Source organism: Chiloscyllium punctatum, chromosome 2 (assembly GCF_047496795.1).
Source record: "Chiloscyllium punctatum isolate Juve2018m chromosome 2, sChiPun1.3, whole genome shotgun sequence".
NCBI classification, from domain to species: Eukaryota; Metazoa; Chordata; class Chondrichthyes; order Orectolobiformes; family Hemiscylliidae; genus Chiloscyllium; species Chiloscyllium punctatum.
Window position 1 is genome coordinate 87,807,432 of NC_092740.1, and position 23,085 is coordinate 87,830,516.

The following is a 23,085-nucleotide window of genomic DNA, read 5'->3' on the forward strand; positions in this document are numbered from 1 at the left end:
GAAGTTCACCAAGCAACCTAGAATGGAGGGTTTGTCCTATGATTAAATAGGCTGGGACTACATTCTCTCGAGTTTAATAGCAAGATACGATCCCTCTTAAACAAAACATTCTTACAAAGATCAACATATATGGGTAGATGTTGCCCTGACTGGGAGGTCTTGTAATGGGGATATGTCCTTAGAATAAACTACAGGCCTGAACAGGAGGACTTTCTTCATTGGGTAGTCAATCTTGGGAATTCTCTGACCCAGAGAGCTGAGGAAATTCAATCATTGAGAATTTAACAGCAAAGCCAATAGTTTTCTATATATAAAGTACATTAAGGCAAATGGGGATAGTTCAGGGAAGTGGTATTGAAGTGGACAACTCAGCTATCTCATTGCATGGAAGACAGAACTTGAAGGACCACAAATACTCTACTCCTGCTTCTATTTCTTCTCTTATGTACACATTCTCAGTTAAAAGTTCACAAAACCAGGTCACAGTTCATTCAGAAGATATTCCAAACAAAAAGTGTTACAAATTCAACATACTACAGATGCAGGAAACGTGAAAGAAGAGCAGCAATATTCTGGAATAAAGATTAGCATGTTTCACGGTACTGTGCAGCTAATGAGAGAAACAGCTAATGTTGTGACCTTTCAATAGAAAAAAAAATACTGCGTGTGGGTGAATACCAGTGAATGTAGTTGGAAAGTTCATGAAGTTGTGTGCGTAAACTAAACTTTAAACTTGAAAAGATTTCTTCAGAGCTCCCACCACGAGCAGCTTTCAATGGGAGCACAGTATTGATGTACAAGCAGCATTTTCCACATTTGCCACTAAGGTTAAGATAAAGGCAGCAACAAGTGACCAAATGTACCATGGCTAACCTGCACAGGCACACAGCTATGACAACTGACACAAAGAAAAATTCAAAGTCACTCCAGCAATGGACAGTTATTTAGCTAATTAAATATAGCTAAGCTCTCTATTGAGCAGTCCAAGGTTACAATACAATGATATAATGTGATACTGGAGCAGAATTAGGCCATTCAGCCCATTGAGTCTGCTCTGCCATTTGATCACATTTCTCAACTCCATTGGCCTGCCTTCGCCCGGTAACCCTTGATTTTCTTACTGATCAAGAAACTCTGTTTTGATACATAATAACTTTGTCTCTACAGCCCTCTGCAGCAATAAATTCCAGATTAACCACCCTCTGGCTGAAGAAATTCCTCATCTCTGTTCTAAAGCGTCAGCCTTTCACTGAGGTGGTATCCTTGGGCCCTAGTTTCTCCTACTAGTGGAACCATCTTCTCCACGTCCACTCTATCCAGGCCCCTTAGTATTCTCCAAGTTTCCACCAGATTCCCACCTCATTCTTCTAAACTCCATTTAATTCAAATGCAGAGTCCTCAACTGTTCATGACACATGCCCTTCATCCCTGGGATCACTTTTGTAAACTTTCTAGCATGCCCAAGTCCTTCTGCAGGCTCCCCACTTCATCAACACCTGTCCCTCCACTTATCTTTATGTCTCTGCAAACAACAACAATACCCTCAGTTATTTTGTCCAGGTCATTAAATTAGTTGTGGTCTCATTCCTAATAATTTGAAACCTCTCCAACACCATGTTTCAGGTCACACTGATCCTCCTGGTTTTCTTTTTTCTACTTGCTTTGGTGCATGAAACTGGAAGTAATTGAAAGATTACTAGAGGTATCAAACTTTTTATCTTCTCTCCCCTAATTCCTAAAAATCTGCGCACAGGTCTTCAACTGCACTTTGCATTATTACTGACATGTACCATAATTTCTGGAAAACTCTTTTTACCTGAAAAGCATTCTGCATCTTCTCAGTAATGTCCTTTACCTCAGTAGGAGGGAGCCACAACACAATGTGGGACGCTCAGAAGCAGTTATGAAAATAGCCAACCATCCTCCTGACAAGTACATTTCTACTCTGCTGTTCCTTCCAGTGTAGTCCTTTCCAAATGGTACCATGGTCAGCACTACTTCAAGGTATCACCAGTCACATCAGTCTCCAAAGTCAAGCACAGGCCTGAATGACACACACATTTGCAGACTCCTGCATGTTTTGCTTCTTAGTCTTTTAGATGCTCATCTACAATCCACTAACTCTCATTGCCTGTTGGATGACCACCTCCTAGAATGCTAAAATCTCTCATCTCTTATGGCTCTCCAGTGTCTCCAGCCTCAAGCTCTGAAACCCTGAGCACGATCGCCAGCAAGGCAGAAACTTCACTGTACAGATAGGCTGGCAAGAAAGTACGTTGCCGAGCACAGCTAGAAGGACAATAGTTTGGGGAGAGGGCAAAAATTTATTAAAAATTCAGAAGTGAGGCCAGAAGCAAAAGTAAAATTTATTTTTACCAAGTGAAATAGAGCATACACCTCATGTAAGCACTGATTTTCAAACAAGGAGACTTTTCAGGGACCAGAGTCTGAGGGGCAAGTGGACGTGACAAAAGAAATGTCAAAGAAGCCTTATTTTTTTAAAAAAAGAATTGCACGGCATCACTGGTATGACTTATATTTCTTATTTAAATTTCTTTAAAGATGATGGTAAGAGCACCTTTCCCCACCCCCACCCCAACTTTTAGACCACTTGAGGGCAAGATCCCTCTTCAGTAAATAATTACTGAAATCCAACAATGCATAAAAGTGATAGAAATTTAAAGTTAAAACCTCACCTGCCTCAAGGTGGCACCCAAGCCAGGAGCATTGGTTCAGAGATTTGGTTCATGGAAATTTATAATGTAAACATTAGGAACCATCAATATTCTAGGGGTAACCATTGACAGAAACATAGCTGGACTGGCTATATAAAAACTGCAACTCTAAAACCAAGGGAGAGGATGGGAATTCTGAGGCAGTTAATTTACCTCCCAACTTCCCAGAGATTACCTATCACTTACAAGGCACATGACTAGAATGTGATTAAATACTCTCCACTTACCTTGAAGATCATGCATCAAAAACACTCAAAAAAAACTGATCATCTGGGACGAGGCAGCCCACACATCATTTGTGTAATGGTATACCACCTACAAAATGCACTGCTAGAACTCATCAGGGCTCCTTCAACAGAGCTCCCAAACCCACGACCACTGAAATGTCAACAGCAGTAGATCAAGACAACACTAGTATCTGCAAGTTTTTCTCCAAGCCTGACTTGGGACTAATTAACTTTTCACTGTTGCTGGGTCAAAATCCTGAAACACCCTCACAACAGTGTAGGTGGATCTACACCAGAAAGACTATAGCTGTTAAAGGCTACTCTCCACCAGAACACTCAAAAGAGGGATTCGGGTGCACAATAAATGCTGTCTATGCTAGCAATTCTTACATCCTAAATAAAACGTAAATGACAAAAGCATAACGGAAACTATGGTTTTACTAATTTTAATAGGATACTGAAATTGCCTGAACATCCTGAGATAATCTCAAATAATTTGTTGCTTTTCAAATCTTTTCACTGCTGTGGAGTTAATGAGAACCACTAATTTGTGTGCAACAAAATCATAAATAAAAATCAGAGCAATGACAATTTGTATGACGTTGGGCGAAGCAAAATAAAAAAATGTAAACAATTGAAGACAATGCCCATGAATAATCTGCAATACGTAATAGTGGATTAAGTTTACAATATTGACTGCAAACATACAGGAAACCTTTAACATTTGTTCGTTAATGTCACCAATTACTCATTAATAAAGCAAAAATTGTGTGTCCTTCGATACAGACTTAGACACACAGGATTTGTCAAAATCCTATCTCTAACAGAACTAAAATTTTGATCAGAAGACAATGTTTATTAAATGTGTGAAAAAAATTGATAACATTAAGGAAACTATAACTGTCCATATTTACTGGTGCGTAATCAGCTCATTTTCATTAGAGTGCTACACATTTCCAAAATGAGGCCAAGCAGCTGATGAATACACTAACACATGGACAATTCCCACCATAACCATTTCGAACAGGCTTCATTTGAAAAGAAAATTACTTCAGACGCTGCATTAAAAATCTGAGTGGAAACAATTTTTGAGCTGCATATTGCTGAAGAGCAGAGCCAATGAAGAGAGCGCACAAAAATAGGAGAAGTGTTCTGCTGTCCTGTGCACATACTATTCACTGTAAATTCTAGATTACAGTGACTAAAATCATTCAACTTATCGAACTACAGATAGTTCAGTGCAATTTACTTCTACTGCACTTTGCATTTTATGCAGTGGAAATGTAATTCAAAGTAAACAATTTGAATTATTCTAAAATACAAAATTTAGTTTGCAACCAGAGTGCTGAAAGGATCTTAAGAGTCAGGTTTGCTGAATAAAACTAACGCTGTTCAAGTTTAGCTACAACGTTGGCACCTGGGTTCCTATCCATAAAGCTGGGTCAATACATCTTCTTCACAAACAGGACAAATCCAATCTCACCAACTACCATTCCATCAATCCACTCTCAATCATCAGCAAAGTGATACAAAATGTTAATAACAATCCTGTCAAGGCGCACAAACTCAGCAATAAAAATCAGATTGTGTTCTTCCAGGGCCATCCAGCTACAAAGTCTTCGTTCACTTCTGGAGTTCAAATCTTTCATCTGTGTTGAGACTGATGGTAACATCAAGGCAATATTTGACCAAATGTGGCACCAAGTAATCTGTGAAAACTTGTATCAATGTAAATTAGGCAAAAGCTCTCTGCTGATTGGAGCCATAGCTAGAACAAAGGAATATGGTTGCAGCTGTTGGAGGTCAATCACCTCAGTTCCCAGAACACTACTGCAAGAGTTCCTCAGGATAATGTCCGAGACTTAACTATCTTCAGCCGCTTCATCTGCAACCTTCCTACCACCTCAAAAATCAGAAGCAGGGTGGTTTCTTGATGATGACAACTTCAATGATATTCAACATAAATTCCAAAGCAGCTATGTCTAAATGCAAAAGGACATGGACAACATTCAGGCTTGGGCTAAAACGTGACTCATGTCATTAGCCACACAAGTGCTAGTGACCATCTTCTCTTGGCAATTAATGGCATTACGTTTGCTGAATTCCCCATGATCCATATCAATCGGGGCTTACCACTGACAACAGATTGGAAGAGCCACTGCATTTTATATGGTTAGTCCAAAGAACAGATCAACAGCTGCAAAGTCGGAAAGAAGTACCTCGCCACCTGACTCCAAATCCTACTGACGATCGCCAAATGCTAGCTTATCCAATGCCCATGTCCCATGACGGAATAAAAGACATTCACTTCTCAGTGTTACCTTTCTCAAAATGGGAAAATGACATGCAAGTTTGGGTTCTCATTTTTGGCATTTTAATTGATGATAGATTAAAATTCCTTTTAATGAGTATTATCCTAATTGGCCACAGAAAATGTATGCAATCTGAGCAGAACATAGGGACCTTTTCTTTTTGTTAGATGACTGATCGATAGTACATTGTGAAGAGTATTCAACTAAGTTATACCAATTTTCATTATAAATTCCCAAATTGTGTTTTAAATTACACATTTCTGTTGGTTAAGCTGAAAATAATGTAGCTATTTACTTGTATATGGCAGTTGTAATTTGCTCATTTACGAATATGTAACATACATGAAATCAAAGATGAGCAATCATTTTAGGAAAGTTTTCTGTCGCTGGTGATTGAGTTTAGATGACATTTTTAAGACATTCGATCATAAATGAATCGATTTGCAATTTGAAATAATGCTCAACAAATAGTAAATCCAACAGATACTTATTTTCTCCCATTTTCATTGTGAGGTTAAAAGTAGAAAAATATTTCAAAGCAATTCACAGCTGCAATAGGACACAAATGGGTACCAAGAAAAAAGGAATAGATGTTAGGATCATATCCAAAATCTTATCAAACAGATAGATTTTCAGGTGGCTCTTCAAGGATGAAGCGAATATTGGAAAGACAGACATGTCCAGAAATGAAATTTCAGAATGTAAAACTTAAATGGCTAACAAACAATCAAAATTGATGGGAATGGGATTGGGCGGAATGTGCTCAGGTTGCACATAAGTCCAGTGGGATGCATTGTTGCATCATGTTAGCAGTGGAAGGAATAAATGTTAAAAAATTACTTAAGTCCACATGGAACTCAAGAACAGAAGTAGGCCACTTATCCGCTCAAGCTTGTTTTACTCCTGAAATGAGATCATGATTAAACTGAGACAGATAAAACAAGGACGCATTTATTTTTGCAGAGTTGGGAGAATGACAGAAGAACTACAAACTGACATTGCGAATGTGTCTAAGAATAAAAGGCAATCAAATAAGTGCAACCTCAACCTTACCTCTTAAGCAGTGACTGAACTAAACCAGTCATACAGAACTGTTAGCCATGAAGATCTTTTTTAAAAGCAAAAGAATCCTCCTGGTGGCCACATTGGGAAACCTGCCAAGTTCATTTTGGAGTTACTAGCAACTATCAGAAATTTACATAGCTTATCCAGTGTCAGTATTATTCGTCTTACTCAATACAAGTGTGAGAGATTACTATTATTGCATCTTTTACCTATGGCTGCATTGTGTGAAAGATTACATCAAACATAAAAGCAGTGTTATCCATCATTCTGTTAAACTGGTGCCTGTGGTCCAGGTGACATGACCATAGAATTGAGCATGCTGAGAAATTCTTTTACATTTCTTCATGTTATACATTTCTGCATTTGTACAATAAAGAATTCATCTAAAAGAATAATGTCACAAACGCTGTTTGTCTCAGACATTTGTTTAGACTGAGCAGTGCGGACATGTATCACTTTTTGATCAGATAAATAGTTTTCTTGATTTTGATTTACATTTAGCCTGTCAATAATTTAGCTTGAAAATAATTGATATTCTGTTTTTAGGCCATACTTTTAATTGGACTCCTGTTTTTCAACAGCAGCACAGCACTGTTGGATGAATTTAGGGATGATACTGTAGTGGTGCCAAAGGTGTGTCAGCAAAATACTTACAAGCAAATGAGACAGTTTGAGAATTATACTTTACATTTAAATCGTGGATTACTGATTTTAAAAATTTAGTGGCTTGACCTCACAATTCAAACATATCAAAATTTTTGCAATAAAGTCCTGGCAAAGGGGATGGGTTCCTCGAGACAGCTGCAATCATTAATTTCTAAGCACGTGGCAAACATGCCAAGCTGCATATGTACAGTACATGCGCCATGTGCACTTTTATGCCAGGCAGGTTTTTGATGCACAGCAAGTATTGTTGAATGAGTGCATTCGTGAAGTAAGACAATGCGAATATAGTAATTTTACTGTAACTGATCATCTGACTCACATGAAAAAACAATCCTACAAACTTTAGGGTGTAGGTTTGCTCGCTGAGCTGTAGGTTTGATATCCAGACGTTTCATTACCTGGCTAGGTAACATCATCAGTGGCGACCTCCAAGTGAAGCGAAGCTGTTGTCTCCTGCTTTCTATTTATATCTTTCTCCTGGATGGGGTTCCTGGGGTTTGTGGTGATGTCATTTCCTGTTCGTTTTCTGAGGGGTTGATAGATGGCATCTAGATCTATGTGCTTGTTTATGGTATTGTGGTTGGAGTACCAGGCCTCTAGGAATTCTCTGGCATGTCTTTGCTTAGCCTGTCCCAGGATAGACGTATTGTCCCAATTTGAAATGGTGTTGTTTTCATCCGTGTGTAGGGCTGTGAGGGAGAGGGGGTCATGTCTTTTTGTGGTTATAGCCATACGGATGAAAAAAACCACTATTTCGACTGGGACAACACATCTATCCTGGGACAGGCTAAGCAAAGACATGCCAGAGAATTCCTAGAGGCCTGGCACTCCAACCACAATACCATAAACAAGCACATAGATCTAGATGCCATCTATCAACTCCTCAAAAAATGAACAGGAAATGACATCACCACAAACCCCAGGAACCCCATCCAGGAGAAAGATATAAATAGAAAGCAGGAGACAACAGTTTCGCTTCACTTGGAGGTCGCCACTGATGATGTTACCTAGCCTGGTAATGAAACGTCTGGATATCAAACCTACAGCTCAGCGAGCAAACCTACACCCTAAACCTCAACCTGAGCTACAAACCTTTACAAACCGTCTTTTATTTCAAAGATACACTTTGCACACATCACAAAAACATACCATGTTTTGTTCATTCTTGTATTGTACACGGAGTGTGTCCATAGCTCTTATCATTGCTTGCATTGCAGTGAAAATGTTCTGAAATACGAGCTTTGTGAAGTTCTTTCTGTCTTCATCGGAATAGCCATCGCCATGGATGATTCTCATTTGCTTGATGAATGTGCTTTTGCCACTTTCACCAGTCCCTAAAATCAAACAAAGAATATAGTATAATATTAAACCTACCCCTTTGGGTGTTACCAAATCCATTGCACAAAACATATTTCTCTCCAACAACTGCACTCTCACTTAGGAGGTTGTTACATAGCTCTTCCTCACCACTTGCCAAAACAAAATGTAGATTAAGAAATATTTTTGTTCTCCAGTAGAATGCCTTCCATGCTGTTAACCAATTCTTCAGAACTTGTAACATTCATGCTGTTTAATGAACAATCTTTCAGAAACAACCATAGGCATTTAGTACAGAACAGCAATAATCGTCTTGAACAAAGTTATTAGGCTGATATTGTTAACCTCAGAGACTATAAGCATCAACCACAAATTGAGATTCCTGTCCGATATGCTGTTCCACTGAAAAAGGTTGCAAGTGCAAATGCATTACAGTGGGGAAATCAGTCAACATGCTCTTGATGGTGTTTATTGATAATCTAACTGCAGCTTGCCACCAGGAAACCACACTTATCACATCAATTTAGAAGGTGTATGACATAATTAACAAGAAAGAGTACAAAGAAGATACATTGTACGTGAGCTGAATGGCAAGTTATTATTCAAAACGTGATATGCAGTCTAATTGAACAGTGGACAAGAGCGACAGACATGCAAGCAAGAAACAATGGCACTAAAACAAATACTATGCTCCAAGAGCATGAACTTGCCGACAGTAAGTCAGTGTGTTAATTTTCAGTCAAAAAGTCTGGTGCTGGAAAAGTACAGCTAATCAGGCAACATCCAAGGAGTAGGAGTGTCGATATTTCGAGCATAAGCTCTTCATCCTCCACCCTCACATTCCTGATCGAACGCTGCCTGACCTGCACGGTTTTTCCAGCGCCACACTTTTTGACTCTGATCTCCAGAATCTGCAGTCCTCACTTTCTCAGTGTTAATTTTAAGGATTGTTCCATCTTTATCTTAATGTGCTTTCAAATTCATCATTACATCTTCCTCTATTTTAGCACCTAATTAGATTAATGCAATATTGAAACCTGGGTTCCCTTTATGAATGCCCTCATGATTGTCACACAAGTCATCCACTTAACTCATTTATAGGAGCATGTGTAAGACATGAGCACAAGATAAACTGATATTCTTGGAACGGAGCTCAGTAGCAGTATTGATATGGGAATAGAAAATGCCATACAACATGCACACAACCATTTTAAATGTGGTCTGTACTGCGCTGCACTGATGCAGACATATTGTGCATGCACCAGGAGAGATTTTACGATGATATCAATGAGCTTCTGTGTCTTAGTTCATGCAGGTTTTCTTCAATTTTACTGTGTGGTTCATTGAATGGCTGTATTACTCACACTGAACTGAGTGTGGGACCCACAACTGACATGGATTTAAAAACACACCTTGAGTATTGGGACCCTCCATTTTTGTTTCAGCAGCAGGAAAAGTGGGAGCGTTGACCAGGGAGCTGCCAGGAAGGAGAGTCACTAATTTAAAAAACTTACTTCACGAATAGGCAGGAGCAGACATTGATTGCTGAGTAAGTGAAGCAAAATATTTCGGTGGTTGTGTTAACCAAAATACTACTTAGATAGTGTCTTCCACCCATCCTCCTCCTCCTCCTCTAACCAAAATCAGGTCTGTGCACCGGCTTGGTAAGGTAACCAGTCTTTTTTATTCTTTATTTTTCAATAGTGTCTGTGGGAATTTAGAATAGCGGGAATGGAGGTTAAGGCAGTTGAATACTCCTCCTGCACAATGTGGGAGGGTAAGGGTCACCACTCATGTCCCTGCTGACTGTATCTGCAGGAAGTGTACCCAAAGTCCAGCTCCTCGAAAACTGGAGCTGGAGGAACTTCAGATCATTCAGGAGACAGAGGGGGTTATACAGGAGAGTTACAGGGAGGTAGTCACATCTCACATACAAGGGAAAGGCAGCGGAGTTACAGTCAGGGTACAAAAAGGGAACCCACAAGCAGTGCGGGAATCACCTGTGGCCATTCCTCTCAATAACGAGTATACCATTTTGGATTCTGTTGGAATGGATGATTTACCAGGGGTAAGCCATGGGTACAGGTCTCTGGCATAGAGTCTGTCACTGTTGCTCAGAAGGGAAGGGAGGAGATGAGCAGAGCACCAGTTATTGGGACTCCATAGCTAGGGGGACAGATAGGAGATTCTGTGGGAACGAGAGTGACTCAGTTGGTGCGTGGCCTCCCAGGAGCCAGGGTTCATGATGTCTCGGATCATGTGTTCGGGATCCTTGAAGAGGAGGGGGACCAGCCCCAAGTCATGGTCCATATAGGCACCAACAACATTGGTAAGAAAAGGGATGGTCATTTGAGGCAGAACATCAGGCAGTTAGGGTGGGAGCTTAGAGCTAGAACAAAGAGTTGTCGTCTCTGGTTTGTTGCCCGTACCAGCGAGGTGAAGAATAAGGAGAGAGAGGAGTTGAATTCACAGCTACAGGGATCGGGGCGGGGGGTGGGGTCCAGATACGTTAATAATTGGAGCTCATTCTGGGGTAGGTGGGATCTCTACAAACATGATTATCTACGCCTGAACCAGACAGGTACGAATATCCTGGGGTGGGGAATTTGCTCATGCTCTTTGGGAGCATTTAAATTAATTCATCGGGGGATGGGAACCAAAATTGTAGTTTCAGTGTCCAGGAGGTTGAGAGTAGTGAAGTCAGAAATAAGGTTTCAAGGTCACAAGAGGGCACCAGCAAGCATGGAAATGGTTTGAAGTGTGTTTACTTCAATGCCAGGAGCATCTGGAATAAGGTGGGTAAACTTGCAGCATGGATTGATACCCGGGACTTTGATGTTGTGGCCATTTCGGAGACATGGATAGAACAGGGACAGGAATGGCTGTTGCAGGTTCCAGGATTTAAGTGTTTCAGCAAGAACAGAGATGGTGGTGGTGGTGGTGGAGAATTTGTTAGTCAAGGACAATATTACAGTGGCAGAAAAGACATTTGAGGACTTGTCATCTGAGGTAGTATGGGCTAAGGTTAGAAACAGGAAAGGAGGTGTCACCCTGTTGGGAGTTTTCTATAGGTCTCCAAATAGCTCCAGAGATGTAGAGGTAAGGATAGCAAAGATAATTCTGGGTAGGAGCAGAAGTAACAGGGTAGCTATGGGGGACTTTAACTTTCCAAATATTGACTAAAGTACTATAGTTTGAGTACTTAACTGGGTCAATTTTTGTCTTGCGTGCAGGAGGATTTCCTGACAGTATATACAACAGGCCAACAACGGACAAGGCTGCATTGGATTGGGTAATGGGTAATTAACCCGGCTGGGTGTTAGACTTGGAGGTAGGTGAGCATTTGTAATAGAGACTAAAATTCAGTTATGTTTACTTTAGTGATAGAAAGGGATAGGTATATACCGCAAGGCAAGAGTTATAGCTGGGGGAAAAGGCAATTATAATATAATTAAACAAGATTTAGGATGCATAAGACGAGGGAGGAAACTGCAAGGGATGAGGAAAACTGAAACGTGGAGCCTATTCAAGGAACAGCTACTTGCTGTGTCCTTGATAAGTAACTACCTGTTAGGCAGGCAGGAAGGTACTTGAGCAAGGGAACTGTTGGTTCCTAAAAATGATTGAATCTCTTGTCACGAGGAAGGCAGCAGTTTATGTTAGGATGAGATGTGAAGGCTCAGTATGGGCACTTGAGTGTTAGAAGTTAGCCAGAGAAGACCAAAACAGAGCTAAGAGCAGCCAGGAGGGGGGACAAGAGAAGTTGTTGGCAGATAGGATGAAGGAAAACCCTAAAGCTTTCTATAGGTATACAAAGGAACCTCAATTATCTGAACGAGATGGGCGGGCACTATTTTATTTGGATAATGAATCATTTGGTTAATTGATTTCCTCTGGGGGCCCCATTCAGGAGACTAGGCAAAAGCACACTGCACGCAAGATCCAGCCCCCCTGTCCACTGTCACTACCAACCCCACCCATTTTGGCAGTTCCCACCTCTGCCCAGAGAAGACAGGGAGCAAGCGCGAGCGACAGAGATTTAGCGGTTTGGATCAGAAATGTTCATCCTGGAATTCAGTTACTAGTGGTGCACCACAAGGATCGGTTTTGGGGCCATTGCCGGTCATCATTTATGTAAATGAACTGGATGAGGGCATAGAAGGAAGGGTTATTAAATCTGCGATGTCACTAAGGTCGGTGGAATTGTGGATAGTGCTGAAGGATGTTGCAGGTTACAGGAGGACATAGATAAGCTGCAGAGCTGGGCTGAGGGGTAGCAAATTGAGTTTAATGTGGAAAAGTGTGAGGTGGTTCACTTTGAAAGGAGTAACAGGGACAAAGAGTACTGGGATAATGGTGAGATTCTTGTTAGTGTAGATGAAGAGAGATCTCAGTGTCCACATACATAGATCCCTGAAAGTTGCCACACAGATTGATAGGGTTAAGAACACACACAGTGTGTTAGCTTGCATTGCTAGAGGGATTGCGTTTCGGAGCCATGAAGTCATGCTGCAGCTGCACAAAACTCTGGTGCAACTGCACTTGGAGTATTGTGTACAGTTCTGGTCACTGCATTATTAGAAGGATATGCAAGCTTTGGAAAGGGTTCAGAGGAGATTTACTAGGATGTTGCCTGGTGTGGAGGTCTTATGAGGAAAGGCTGAGGGACTTGAGGCTGTTTTTGTTTGAGAAGAAGGAGGTTGAGAGGTGACTTAATTGAGACAGAAGATAATCAGAGGGTTAGATAGGATGGACAGTGAGATCCTTGTTCTTCGGATGGTGATGGCTAGCATGAGGGGACATTGCTTTAAATTGAGGGGTGATAGCTATAGGACAGATGTCAGAGGTAGTTTCTTTACTCAGTAGTAGAGGCATGGAACACTGCCTGCAACAGTAGTAGACTCATCAACTTTAAGGGCATTGAAATGGTCATTGGATAGACTATAGATAAAAATGTAATAATGTTAGATGGGCTTCAGATTGATTCAATAGGTCAGATATTTATCAGAAATCAGTAAATGAACTATTTGGTCCTCATACTATTTCAGAAGTTTACGATGGGCTGATACTTCTCGGACTTTCTGCTGAAATGGCACAGGGGCTATCATAACATCCAGTCCAAGATGAACCAACATTTCCTTCAGCAAAACAGAAACCACTGTCTGGCCTCACTACACTGAACAGATTCAAAACTATTCCTCTGCAACTATTTCAGGTTAAACAAAACATCAACAATCTTAACATGCTATTCTACGCAGACCTGAACATACAAGTCCTTTCACATGTTACACTTGTCTTTACTCATTTAATTCATCCATGCTTGCTAACTTCAACTGACATAAACTGCAGCTCATTCAAAATTCTGCCACACGTATCCTATCCTGCATTAAAATCTATTCAATACAACTCTACTTGTTACTTTACCCTGGTCGCTTATTGTCTTATTTTCATCCTGGCATTTAAGTCTTTCCATAACCTTGCACTTCCCTTTCTCTATAATCTCTTCCCCCTCTATGAACATCGATTCCTTCCAACACTGACACTCAGTAGAAGCAGCATGTACCATCCAACAATGCACTGCAGTAACTCACCAATAGCTGTTAAGACAGCACCTTCCGAACCCACAACCGCTTCTACCTAGAAGGACAAGGGCAGCAGATGCTTAGGAATACCACCACCTGCAAGTTCCCCAAGTCACTCACCATTCTGACTTGGAATGATAGTATTGCTCCTTCCCTGCTGTTAGAGCAAAGTCCTAGAACTCCCTCCCTAATAACATCGTAGATGTGTAACAAACAAACTGGAGAAACTCAGCAGGTCTGGCAGCGTGTGTGGACAGAAAAAAAAAAGAAGAGTTCATGTTGAGTCCAGTTGCCCTGGTTTAATTGTTTAAATATAGCATCGTAGATGTACTGCCAAACAGATTGCAGTGATTCAAAAAGGCAGCTCACCATCTCAACGACAATTAGGAATAGGTAATAAATGCTAGTCCAACCAGTGACACTCATCTGCTAAATGAAAGAAACAACCACACCAGCGACTCAATCTTGCAACTGTTCTTTCTTGTTCTCTGCCTTCACCTTATCCTGAGAGATAAATGTTTCAGCCTTTCAAGTCCTCCTATGACAGTGACAATACTTGTAAAATTAATTTCAAACGCAAAGTTCTTGAAACATCTAAAGTTTTGTTCTGTACAAAATAAGCATCAATCTTCCTTCCCATTTTTGTCTAATTATTCATCTATGAAGGACATGGGGAATGTTTTGACGTTTAAAGTGTAGCAAAATGCAAGCTGTTGTTTTAATGGTTTTTACATGATTGTCACTGAATATCAGACCATATATATGTTAAGCATCTTCTAAAATTCAAACCAGAAACTTCACAACATATTATTTTAAGCAAGATTAAGGTAATGAAGCATATCGACTTGCATCCATTTAGGACTCATCTATTCCATCTCAATTGCAGGAAAAACAACAAACCAAGCCCAAGCACTGGGTGACACAATTTCTGATGAGTTACCTGCACTGTTCATGCACCTTCCAGCAACAAGCTTTAGATAAATATTAGCAGAAGCCTGGAAAGCAAATCACCTGCCTGACTACCCTTATGGTTACATAAACACCTTAGAAAGTGAAAAAAAAATTAGTGTCATGGCTTTTTAAAAAATTAATCAAGTTTTGAGTCACATTATTAAGAGGTGGCATTATAATAAATTAATACCTTGGTCTAAGATCTGAATTTATATTTGCATGTATTCTACTGGCAAACAAAACACACCATTGTTTGGAAATCAATGCTTTATTTTTGAGACTAAGCCATTTGCTCTCATTACACTGAAAACAATGTACATTTTGACAGAACACTTCACTTGCACCATCATGCATTTATTTCAGTTAGGTATACTTGCTGAGATTACCTCCATCAGCAGCAACCAACACAATTCTCAAATTCAAAACCTAGCAAGTCTACTCAGCACTCACGAAACTGAATCAGAACACATTCAGATCACAATACCACTACTGATGTAAACCTTTACCAGTTTATAATTGCCACATTCTGTTAAAATGACTCTCAGATCTTACAAAAAAAAGCATACTGGATGAAGTGGTTGCCTTAAGAAACGTTGGACTAGTATCCATTTGGGTTTGAAAGAACGAGAATTATTTAAATGCAAGATTGAGAGGATGGGGACTGAGAGGATGTGCTGCTTGTGGGAGAGATTAGAATTAGGGACACCATTTTAAAATAAGGCATCTCCTATTTAATGCCCAAGAGGATGAGACTTTATACGTGAGGGCGGTTTTTCTGTGGAATTCATCTTCCCCAGAGAGCAGTGAGGCACAATCATTGAATGAGACGTTTGAGTAAATAATCAAAAGGCACAAGGGGGTAGACAGGAAAATGGAGTCAATATCAACAGTGAGATCAGCCTTAATTTAAAACGGGCAAGCAGGTTCATGGTGATCAACTGATTACACTTTCTCCTCATTCATACATATGCGCTTACACAATTCTCAAAGGCAAAAACCTTAGTCATCTCAATATGGCTTTTACACAACACAATCGTATCAATCAGGCAAACTCATTGTAGAATTGGTGATCCTTCTGAAACAGATAGATGGTTTTGATTGTAAAATATGTGGAGCAGTGTAAGGGTTTTAATTGAAGCAAGTGTTAAAAAAAAATAGGGATGCAGGGTATTGAAGAGGTAAACAATAATTGAAATGTGACAGAAAGATGCAGGAATTAGAACCACAGACAGTAATAATGATAAAAGGTTAAAGCTTAAGGTTCTCTCTCTCATTGGTGATAAATACACATTTGGTTCACCAAGGTCCTTGAGGGGTGGAAATCTGCCCTGCTTACCTCATCTGACTCCAGTAGAACAGTAATGTGGTTGACTCAACTGCCATCTGAAATGGCCAAGGAGGTCATTCAGCTCAAGGGCAATTGGGGATGAGTAACAAATATCGGACTTTTAAAAGAGATAATTTTGTCCTATTTCACTTGGCTTAAATGACTTAGCTCATTTTATAGCAATCATATTAGTCTTGGGAACAAGGTCATAACCAAAGATGTAACAATGGCATGTCAGTAACAAATCATTGTAGTAACACCAAATTCATGATCTCGATTTACAATATAATGGGAAATCTGATATCAGTTATCACTGAAACTTATCTTTTCCACCACCACATGGCAGGTTAAGAGGTATTTTGGCAAATGTAATGTTTAACATATTTGGATTACTGGGCTGGGGAGTTGAGGTTTCTCAAATTTTCAAGAAAAAACTGTTACAAGTAAATTTAGCAATGACAAGAATGAAGAACAGACCTTCAGATTCTCAAAATACCCAAGAAAAATTATCAGAGGCTGAGCAACAGAGCAATATGCTTTAAATCATTCCCAAACATTGGACAAGATAGCTTGGATTTTGCAATTAACAAATGGATGGAAAAGGTAAACCTGAGTGAAGAATTACTCGTGTGCAAACTGATAAGCAAATACTTATGACATGAGCAACTACTCAAAGGTGTGCAATTAAACGCCATCAGACTTGCCCTACTCAAGCTACTTCATGTGCAATTTCTCAAACTCAGCATTGCAATAAATGGAATGGTGTGAAGTTGCTGTACTTTTGATAGACATGCACTCACCCCATTAGAAAAAGATTAAAGTTTGCCCATTCCAATTTAAATAAATTTTGACAGGCCTGCTAAGTCTGAACAACTCCCAAACAAACTATTTGGCCAGAGGGACAAGTGAACCAAGGACCTCGAGACAGGCACGTGAAAGAAACGGTGAACTGGGACTTCAGGGGAAAGCCATAAATTGATTATTACTGCGATAAATGGACCAATGTAACATGCGCAGAAGGACCAGGATAAATATGTAAGTTTGGACTAAACTTAAAGTGCCAGAGCAAAAAGTCATGAGTAACTGCTGTTCAGGACTGTTTGTAAAGTGTTGAAATAAAAGAAGATTCAATTTTTTTCAAACAATCTGTAATTACTTAGCTTACTATTAATTTCATGACCCTAGCAGAAGAACAAGTGATTTCTTTATTTATCTTATTCTTAAGTGGTAAAGTTTAATGGATTCTAAGCGTTAAGGTAGCATCCTAAGTAACAGTGAGATGAGACAGGAATTCAGTAATTACTTAATCATATAAATGATATACAATACAGATGGCAGGGCGGGTGATATATCGTGCTGCAGTGTGCGGAAACCGGAACAACTTTGAATCAGAGCTTACAGGCTGGAAGCTGAACTACAGACATTACAACTCACCATAGAGTGGGAGAATGTCTGGATCCTTCATTCCAAAGGCGGACTCAACCCCTTATGATTAAATCACCTGATTTAGTTCGAGGTGGAACACAGGTCAGGGGACTCAGAATCTTGGCCTTTGCAACTAAGAGTTTGGCGGTCCTTTCAGTTTGTTCAGATTAGAGGCAGGACTGCAGGCTGGTTGAGCTAACTAACCATGGCACTGTGGTACAAAATGTCATTCAAGTGGGGAAGCATAAACTAATGTCGTCATGTACACTCAACAGTACATTGAGGCAGCTGACACTGTTCGCTGCAGCAAAAGATAACAGTCCAGAAGATTGTGCTGCCTGCTCAGTGCTGAGGCTCAGGACATTTTTTTCTCAGCTGGGGAAGGGGTAGCTTTGGTCTTTATGGTCCATACAGGAACCAACATCGGGTAGTTTCGAAACAGCGAGTATGAGGAGCTAGGTACCACATTAAGAAGTAAATCTCAAAAAGGTGATAATCATTTAATTATTACCTAAGCCATTACAAACTGGAATAGGGCAAATCAAGAAGTAGGCAAAAGTGAGGACAACAGATGCTGGAAAGCAGAGTATAGATTAGAATGGTGCTGAAAAAGCACAGCAGGTCAGGCAGAATCCGAGGAGCAGGAAAATTGATGTTTCGGGCAATAGCCATTCATTAGGCATGAAGGCAGGGAGCCTCTGGGGTGAAGAAATAAATTGGGGGTGGGGAGAAGAGATTTGAGGAGAAGGTAGCCAAGAGTACAATAAGTGGATAGAGGTGGGGATGAAGGTGATAGGTCGAAGAGGAGAGTGGAGCGGACAGGTGGCAAGGTAGATCAGCAGGTTGGACAGGTCAGGAGGATGGTGCGGAGCTGGCAGGTTGGAACTGGGGTAAGGTGGTGGTGGGGTGAGGGAGGAAAGAAATGAGGAAACTGGTGAAGTCCATCTTGATGCCCTGCGATTGAACTGTTCATCTTCCGCCTCGGAACACTTGCCTGTCTTACCTGCCAATCTTCCTTCCCACCTATCCGCTCCACTCTCCTCTCTGACCTATCACCTTCATCCCCACTTCCATCCACCTACTGTACTCTTGGCGATCATCTCCCCAGCCCCAGTCCCCTCCCATTTATCTCTCCACCCCAGAGGCTCCCTGCCTTCATTCCTGATGAAGGGCTTTTGCCCGAAACGTCGATTTTCCTGCTCCTCGGATGCTGCCTGACCTGCTGTGCTTTTCCAGTACCTCTCAAATCGGAAAGTAGCCCTGTGTTGAAGAGTTATGATAAAAGTGAGATGGAAACTTCATATGATATTGCTGCTGCTAGTATGTCCTAGCAGCATCTTAATTGCTGATGGTTAAGCCCCACCTACCTGTCTCCCTATTTGATGCAGGTGGTAGTGGGGGATATACCTGGCCATGGTATTATACGTTGCAGTTGAATATTAATCTAAAAGGTAGTGACCTCAAGAGTACCTAAGTGGGAGCTGATTAATTTGTTTTAAATCTAATCCATTTTGCATCATGGTGGTACCATATAGCACAAGGGAGAATACCCTTAATGTAGACATGGGTCTCGGTCTCCACAAAGTCATTCCTACCAAAACTGACATGCGCAGATATATCTGTAACACAGACTGGCAAGATGAAGTCAAGTATGATTTTCCCCTCTTAAAAATGGTTTCCACAACACCTGCCATAAACCCAAATGAGCAACCGTGTTTTGTTTTACAACAGAGGCAGCTGAACCAAATCAGGCTTCCTGTTTGCAATACAGTAAAATTAAAATCTTCACAAAATTGACCCCAATAATTCCAAAGCTGAGTTTTTGAGTAACCAATCTCAGACTTTGCAATTAACCAATTCTAAACACTGGGTTTGTAACATAAACAAATGCGTTAATTTATTAATGGTACAGTAACTTTGGCAGAGCAAAATTAAAAGCAATCTAATTGATCTCTATGATGTAAACCCAACAACCTTTGTTTTCACTTAAAGACAACAGACAATTACAGTTAAGAGATAATTAAAAGAAAATTACTAAATTGGTCAGATAACTTAAACTGTTTTCACAATGTGTTGTTCCACAGGCATAGAGGTTGTTCTGCTATAAATTCAAACTTCATAAATTTGAATTCACTATAACACGATTGATGATTTGGGGACTCTTTCTAAAACATGACCTTTTAAAGCAGTATTTGTTTTAACATGATTCTAGCCACATTAGTTTAAATGGTGCTGCTATCACGTGATTTTCTTATAACACTGTATTGGATGAGAATGGAACTAACTTGTTATAGCAGAACCAACTACATATTATTTCTTGGTTGATTTTCTGTAAACATGATAAAGGGCCACCTTTTCAGTTCACTTGGAGGAAGTCTGAGCAATACTTACAACTTAATTTCGATTCTCTGAAATTATAATGGCTGATAATGGAAGGGTCAGGCTGGGAACTTTCAAATCTGATGCTATTGTGTCAACAGCCAAATTCTTTTTCTCAGGAATAATCCAAAGGAGTTCAAACTCTCCATCCCCTCCCTTTGCTTCACCATCATGCTATCACCCAGACTTGCTGGCACCAATTACCAGACACTCACCTGGCTAATAGCCAAATATTTGCTATCTAGTAAAATTACTCCCTAACCTAGTGTCAAAGAATCTATGCAACACTTTGATCAAGAACAAACTTGTGATTACCTTTCAGGCCTAGTCTCAAACAAACAACACCTTGTCGCTTCAAAAAAATCTGTTACCCACAGTCCAAAGGTCATCTTTAGTTCTTAGTTCAAAGTTCCAAACCAAAACCGATCAAAGAAAACAGATGTTTAAAAAAAAAGAGAAATTAGCAAGAGTTCTAATATTTAGGATTCAGTCAGGTCAGCTGTGGTGCAATAAACCACTCTCAAAGATGGACTTTTAAAGCATCCACCCTGGGGGCATTCTATGGCTTTGCCACACTAACTACTTCCAAAGTGGTGTTAAACATGGGGGAGTACTGGTTCATCAGCAGGACGGTGGAGAGGGATAGCTAGTAGTATGTGGTGCTAAGCAGTGGTCGTCTTTGCTCATGATTGACTGGATGCCATGAGACAGCCTGAAGTCTGGAGCCAATGTTGAGGGTATTCACTCCTGACTATACATTATTGTTCCACTACCTTCGGTGGCTACATTCTGCTGGTGGAATAAGGCATACCCCAGTGATGATGGTGGTGGAGTCTGGGACAATCATTGTCTCAGAATCATACAGACAGACAATGCTGTGCCATTAGTCAACCATTTGGGGAAAGTAACCCCAAAGTGACAAGCATTTCACTGAGCTGGCAAGACTTTTCCTTCCTGTCATCATTATCAATACCTAGGTCAATGCTGTGTTGTCCATCTGTTTTCATTCCTTTTCTTACATTTTGTAACAGCTTGATATATGGAGTGGCTTGTTACACGATGTCACAAGGCACTGAAGGACAACGTTCATTGCCACAGGTCTGGAATCACATGCAGGCCAGAACAAGGAGGAAAGACGAAGCAATTCTTTAAAGTAACCTGCTGCCCTAAATGGCATCCATGAACTAGATGGGTGTTTACACTACTGGACAATGGTTTCAGGCAGTAGGCATTATAGATTTACTGATGTTTTACTCCGATCCCGGATAACAATGCCAGTGATTTTTTTAAAATCCTTTCATTCATTGGATGTGGACATCATTGGCCAGATTTTATTAGCTGGACAAGGTAGTGGGGAGTTGACTTCCTGACAGACCGCTGTTCTTGAGTGTCAATATACTCAGAGCTGTTAGAAAGTGAATTCCAGGATATTGATCAAGCGACATATGGAACATTTGTCCAAGTCAGGACGGTGTTGTGGCTTAGACAATTTTCAGGTGATGGCATTCTCATTTATCTATTGCCCTTGTGGCAGAGGTCAAAGGTTTATAAAGGCACTGTGCAAGGAGCATGGGTGAGTTGATGCAGTGCATTTTACAGATGGTACATATGGGTGCCACCGGGTCAATAGTGAAGGGAGTGTACAATCAAGTTGGCTGATTTACATTGAATGGTGTCATGTCATGAATATTTTAAGAGCTGTGGTTGTTCAGAGAAGCAAAGTATTCCATCGCAATCCTGACATATGCCTTGCAAATGGCAGAAAGGCAACAGGAAGGAAAAAGGTGAGTTAATTGCCACAAACAGCTACAATAATGACCAGAGCAGAGGGAGAAGAAACAAAATATTTGGTTATCAGTAAAAAGAGATGCAAATAAGCAGAGCACCATTAAAATACATTTTATTCCAGTTAACCTTTACTGCAAACGATATAACCGTACTGAATCACTGAGCCTTTGAATGAACTGAAACAGCCATCAGAAACTGTTCCTAAACAAGCTACTTTAAACATGCTCTGATGATTTAACTTGAACCAGTTAGATATTGTAAAGTTGCAGCTTATCAAATTATGGATAATGCCAACCTGATGGCTACATTTTCTAACAGAGATGATATCAATGTGCATTTTCAATCGTTAACAGAACATGCATTTTATTTGGTTGCTTTGCATGTATTATATCGGGAAATAGAATGGCTGCACTGAATCAACTGACAGTGGGGTCAAACATCTACAGAGAACGTGACAACTTACATTCAACATTTTTCCTAATGAATGCAGAATTTCAACATAACACAAGTAGATTTTCTATACAGCGTATCAATGAACATAGAGAAAGCTCAGTTTAGCAGTGATCTGACAAAATATAAAGAGGGAATTGCTCAGGTAAGTGCAAAACATTTAGGCAGGCAGCTGACTACAAATGTCAGCCAGGGTAAATACTCAGCACGACCAAGATGTAGGCAATTGCATAATCTTTGGTGGATCCTCTGATGGCTGCAGAAACAATTGCAGAATTAGAATGAACAAAACTGGCAGTTCACACTGTTGGTGGAAGCTCTACATTTCTGGCCTTTATGTTCAGCATGTAGAAACTCCATTCTAAAATTGAATTTCAATGCTGGTCTCCACATGCTCTGTTTTCTCAAAAGAGGCTGTCTAGAATGCAGACATTTCTAAGACCCTTGTATCGACCATGCTGATGTTATTTGCCTTGATATAAAAGACAAAGTCACCACAGTCCCAGCAGACCATAAAGCAAGCAAGAACAAAAGCAAACACAAGTGAGAGAGAGAGAGAGAGAGAGAGAGAGAGAGAGAGAGAGAGAGATTAACCTGTGGGTCATTGCGATTGCCCCATTGAATACCCATTGGGGATTCTGCTGGAGACACGCGTTACCCAATTAATCTGAATTTTGTAGATGATAAAGAAACTCACTGTTTAACAATTTGTCTTGATATCCAATTCCCATGGTGGACCTGAAGGCCCCTTATAGAAATCCAATTTAAGCTATAAAACAATTTCACAACTCCCTACAGTAAGATGGCAAGGACAATGTCTGATAAAGTTTAGTTTCCAAATCAATACCAAACTGCTTCAGA

The 23,085-nt window shown here is 40.3% G+C and overlaps 1 protein-coding gene across 1 annotated transcript in view; it reads right to left on the minus strand.

Annotated features, from left to right (window-relative positions):
- The window catches only part of LOC140486306 (guanine nucleotide-binding protein subunit alpha-14), a 159,192-nt gene that overhangs the window by 90,223 nt on the left and 45,884 nt on the right, over positions 1-23,085 (minus strand). Inside the window, exon 2 of the mRNA XM_072585276.1 lies at positions 8,155-8,339. Coding sequence (XP_072441377.1) covers positions 8,155-8,339 — 185 coding nt within the window. The remainder of the gene's footprint in view (positions 1-8,154; positions 8,340-23,085) is intronic.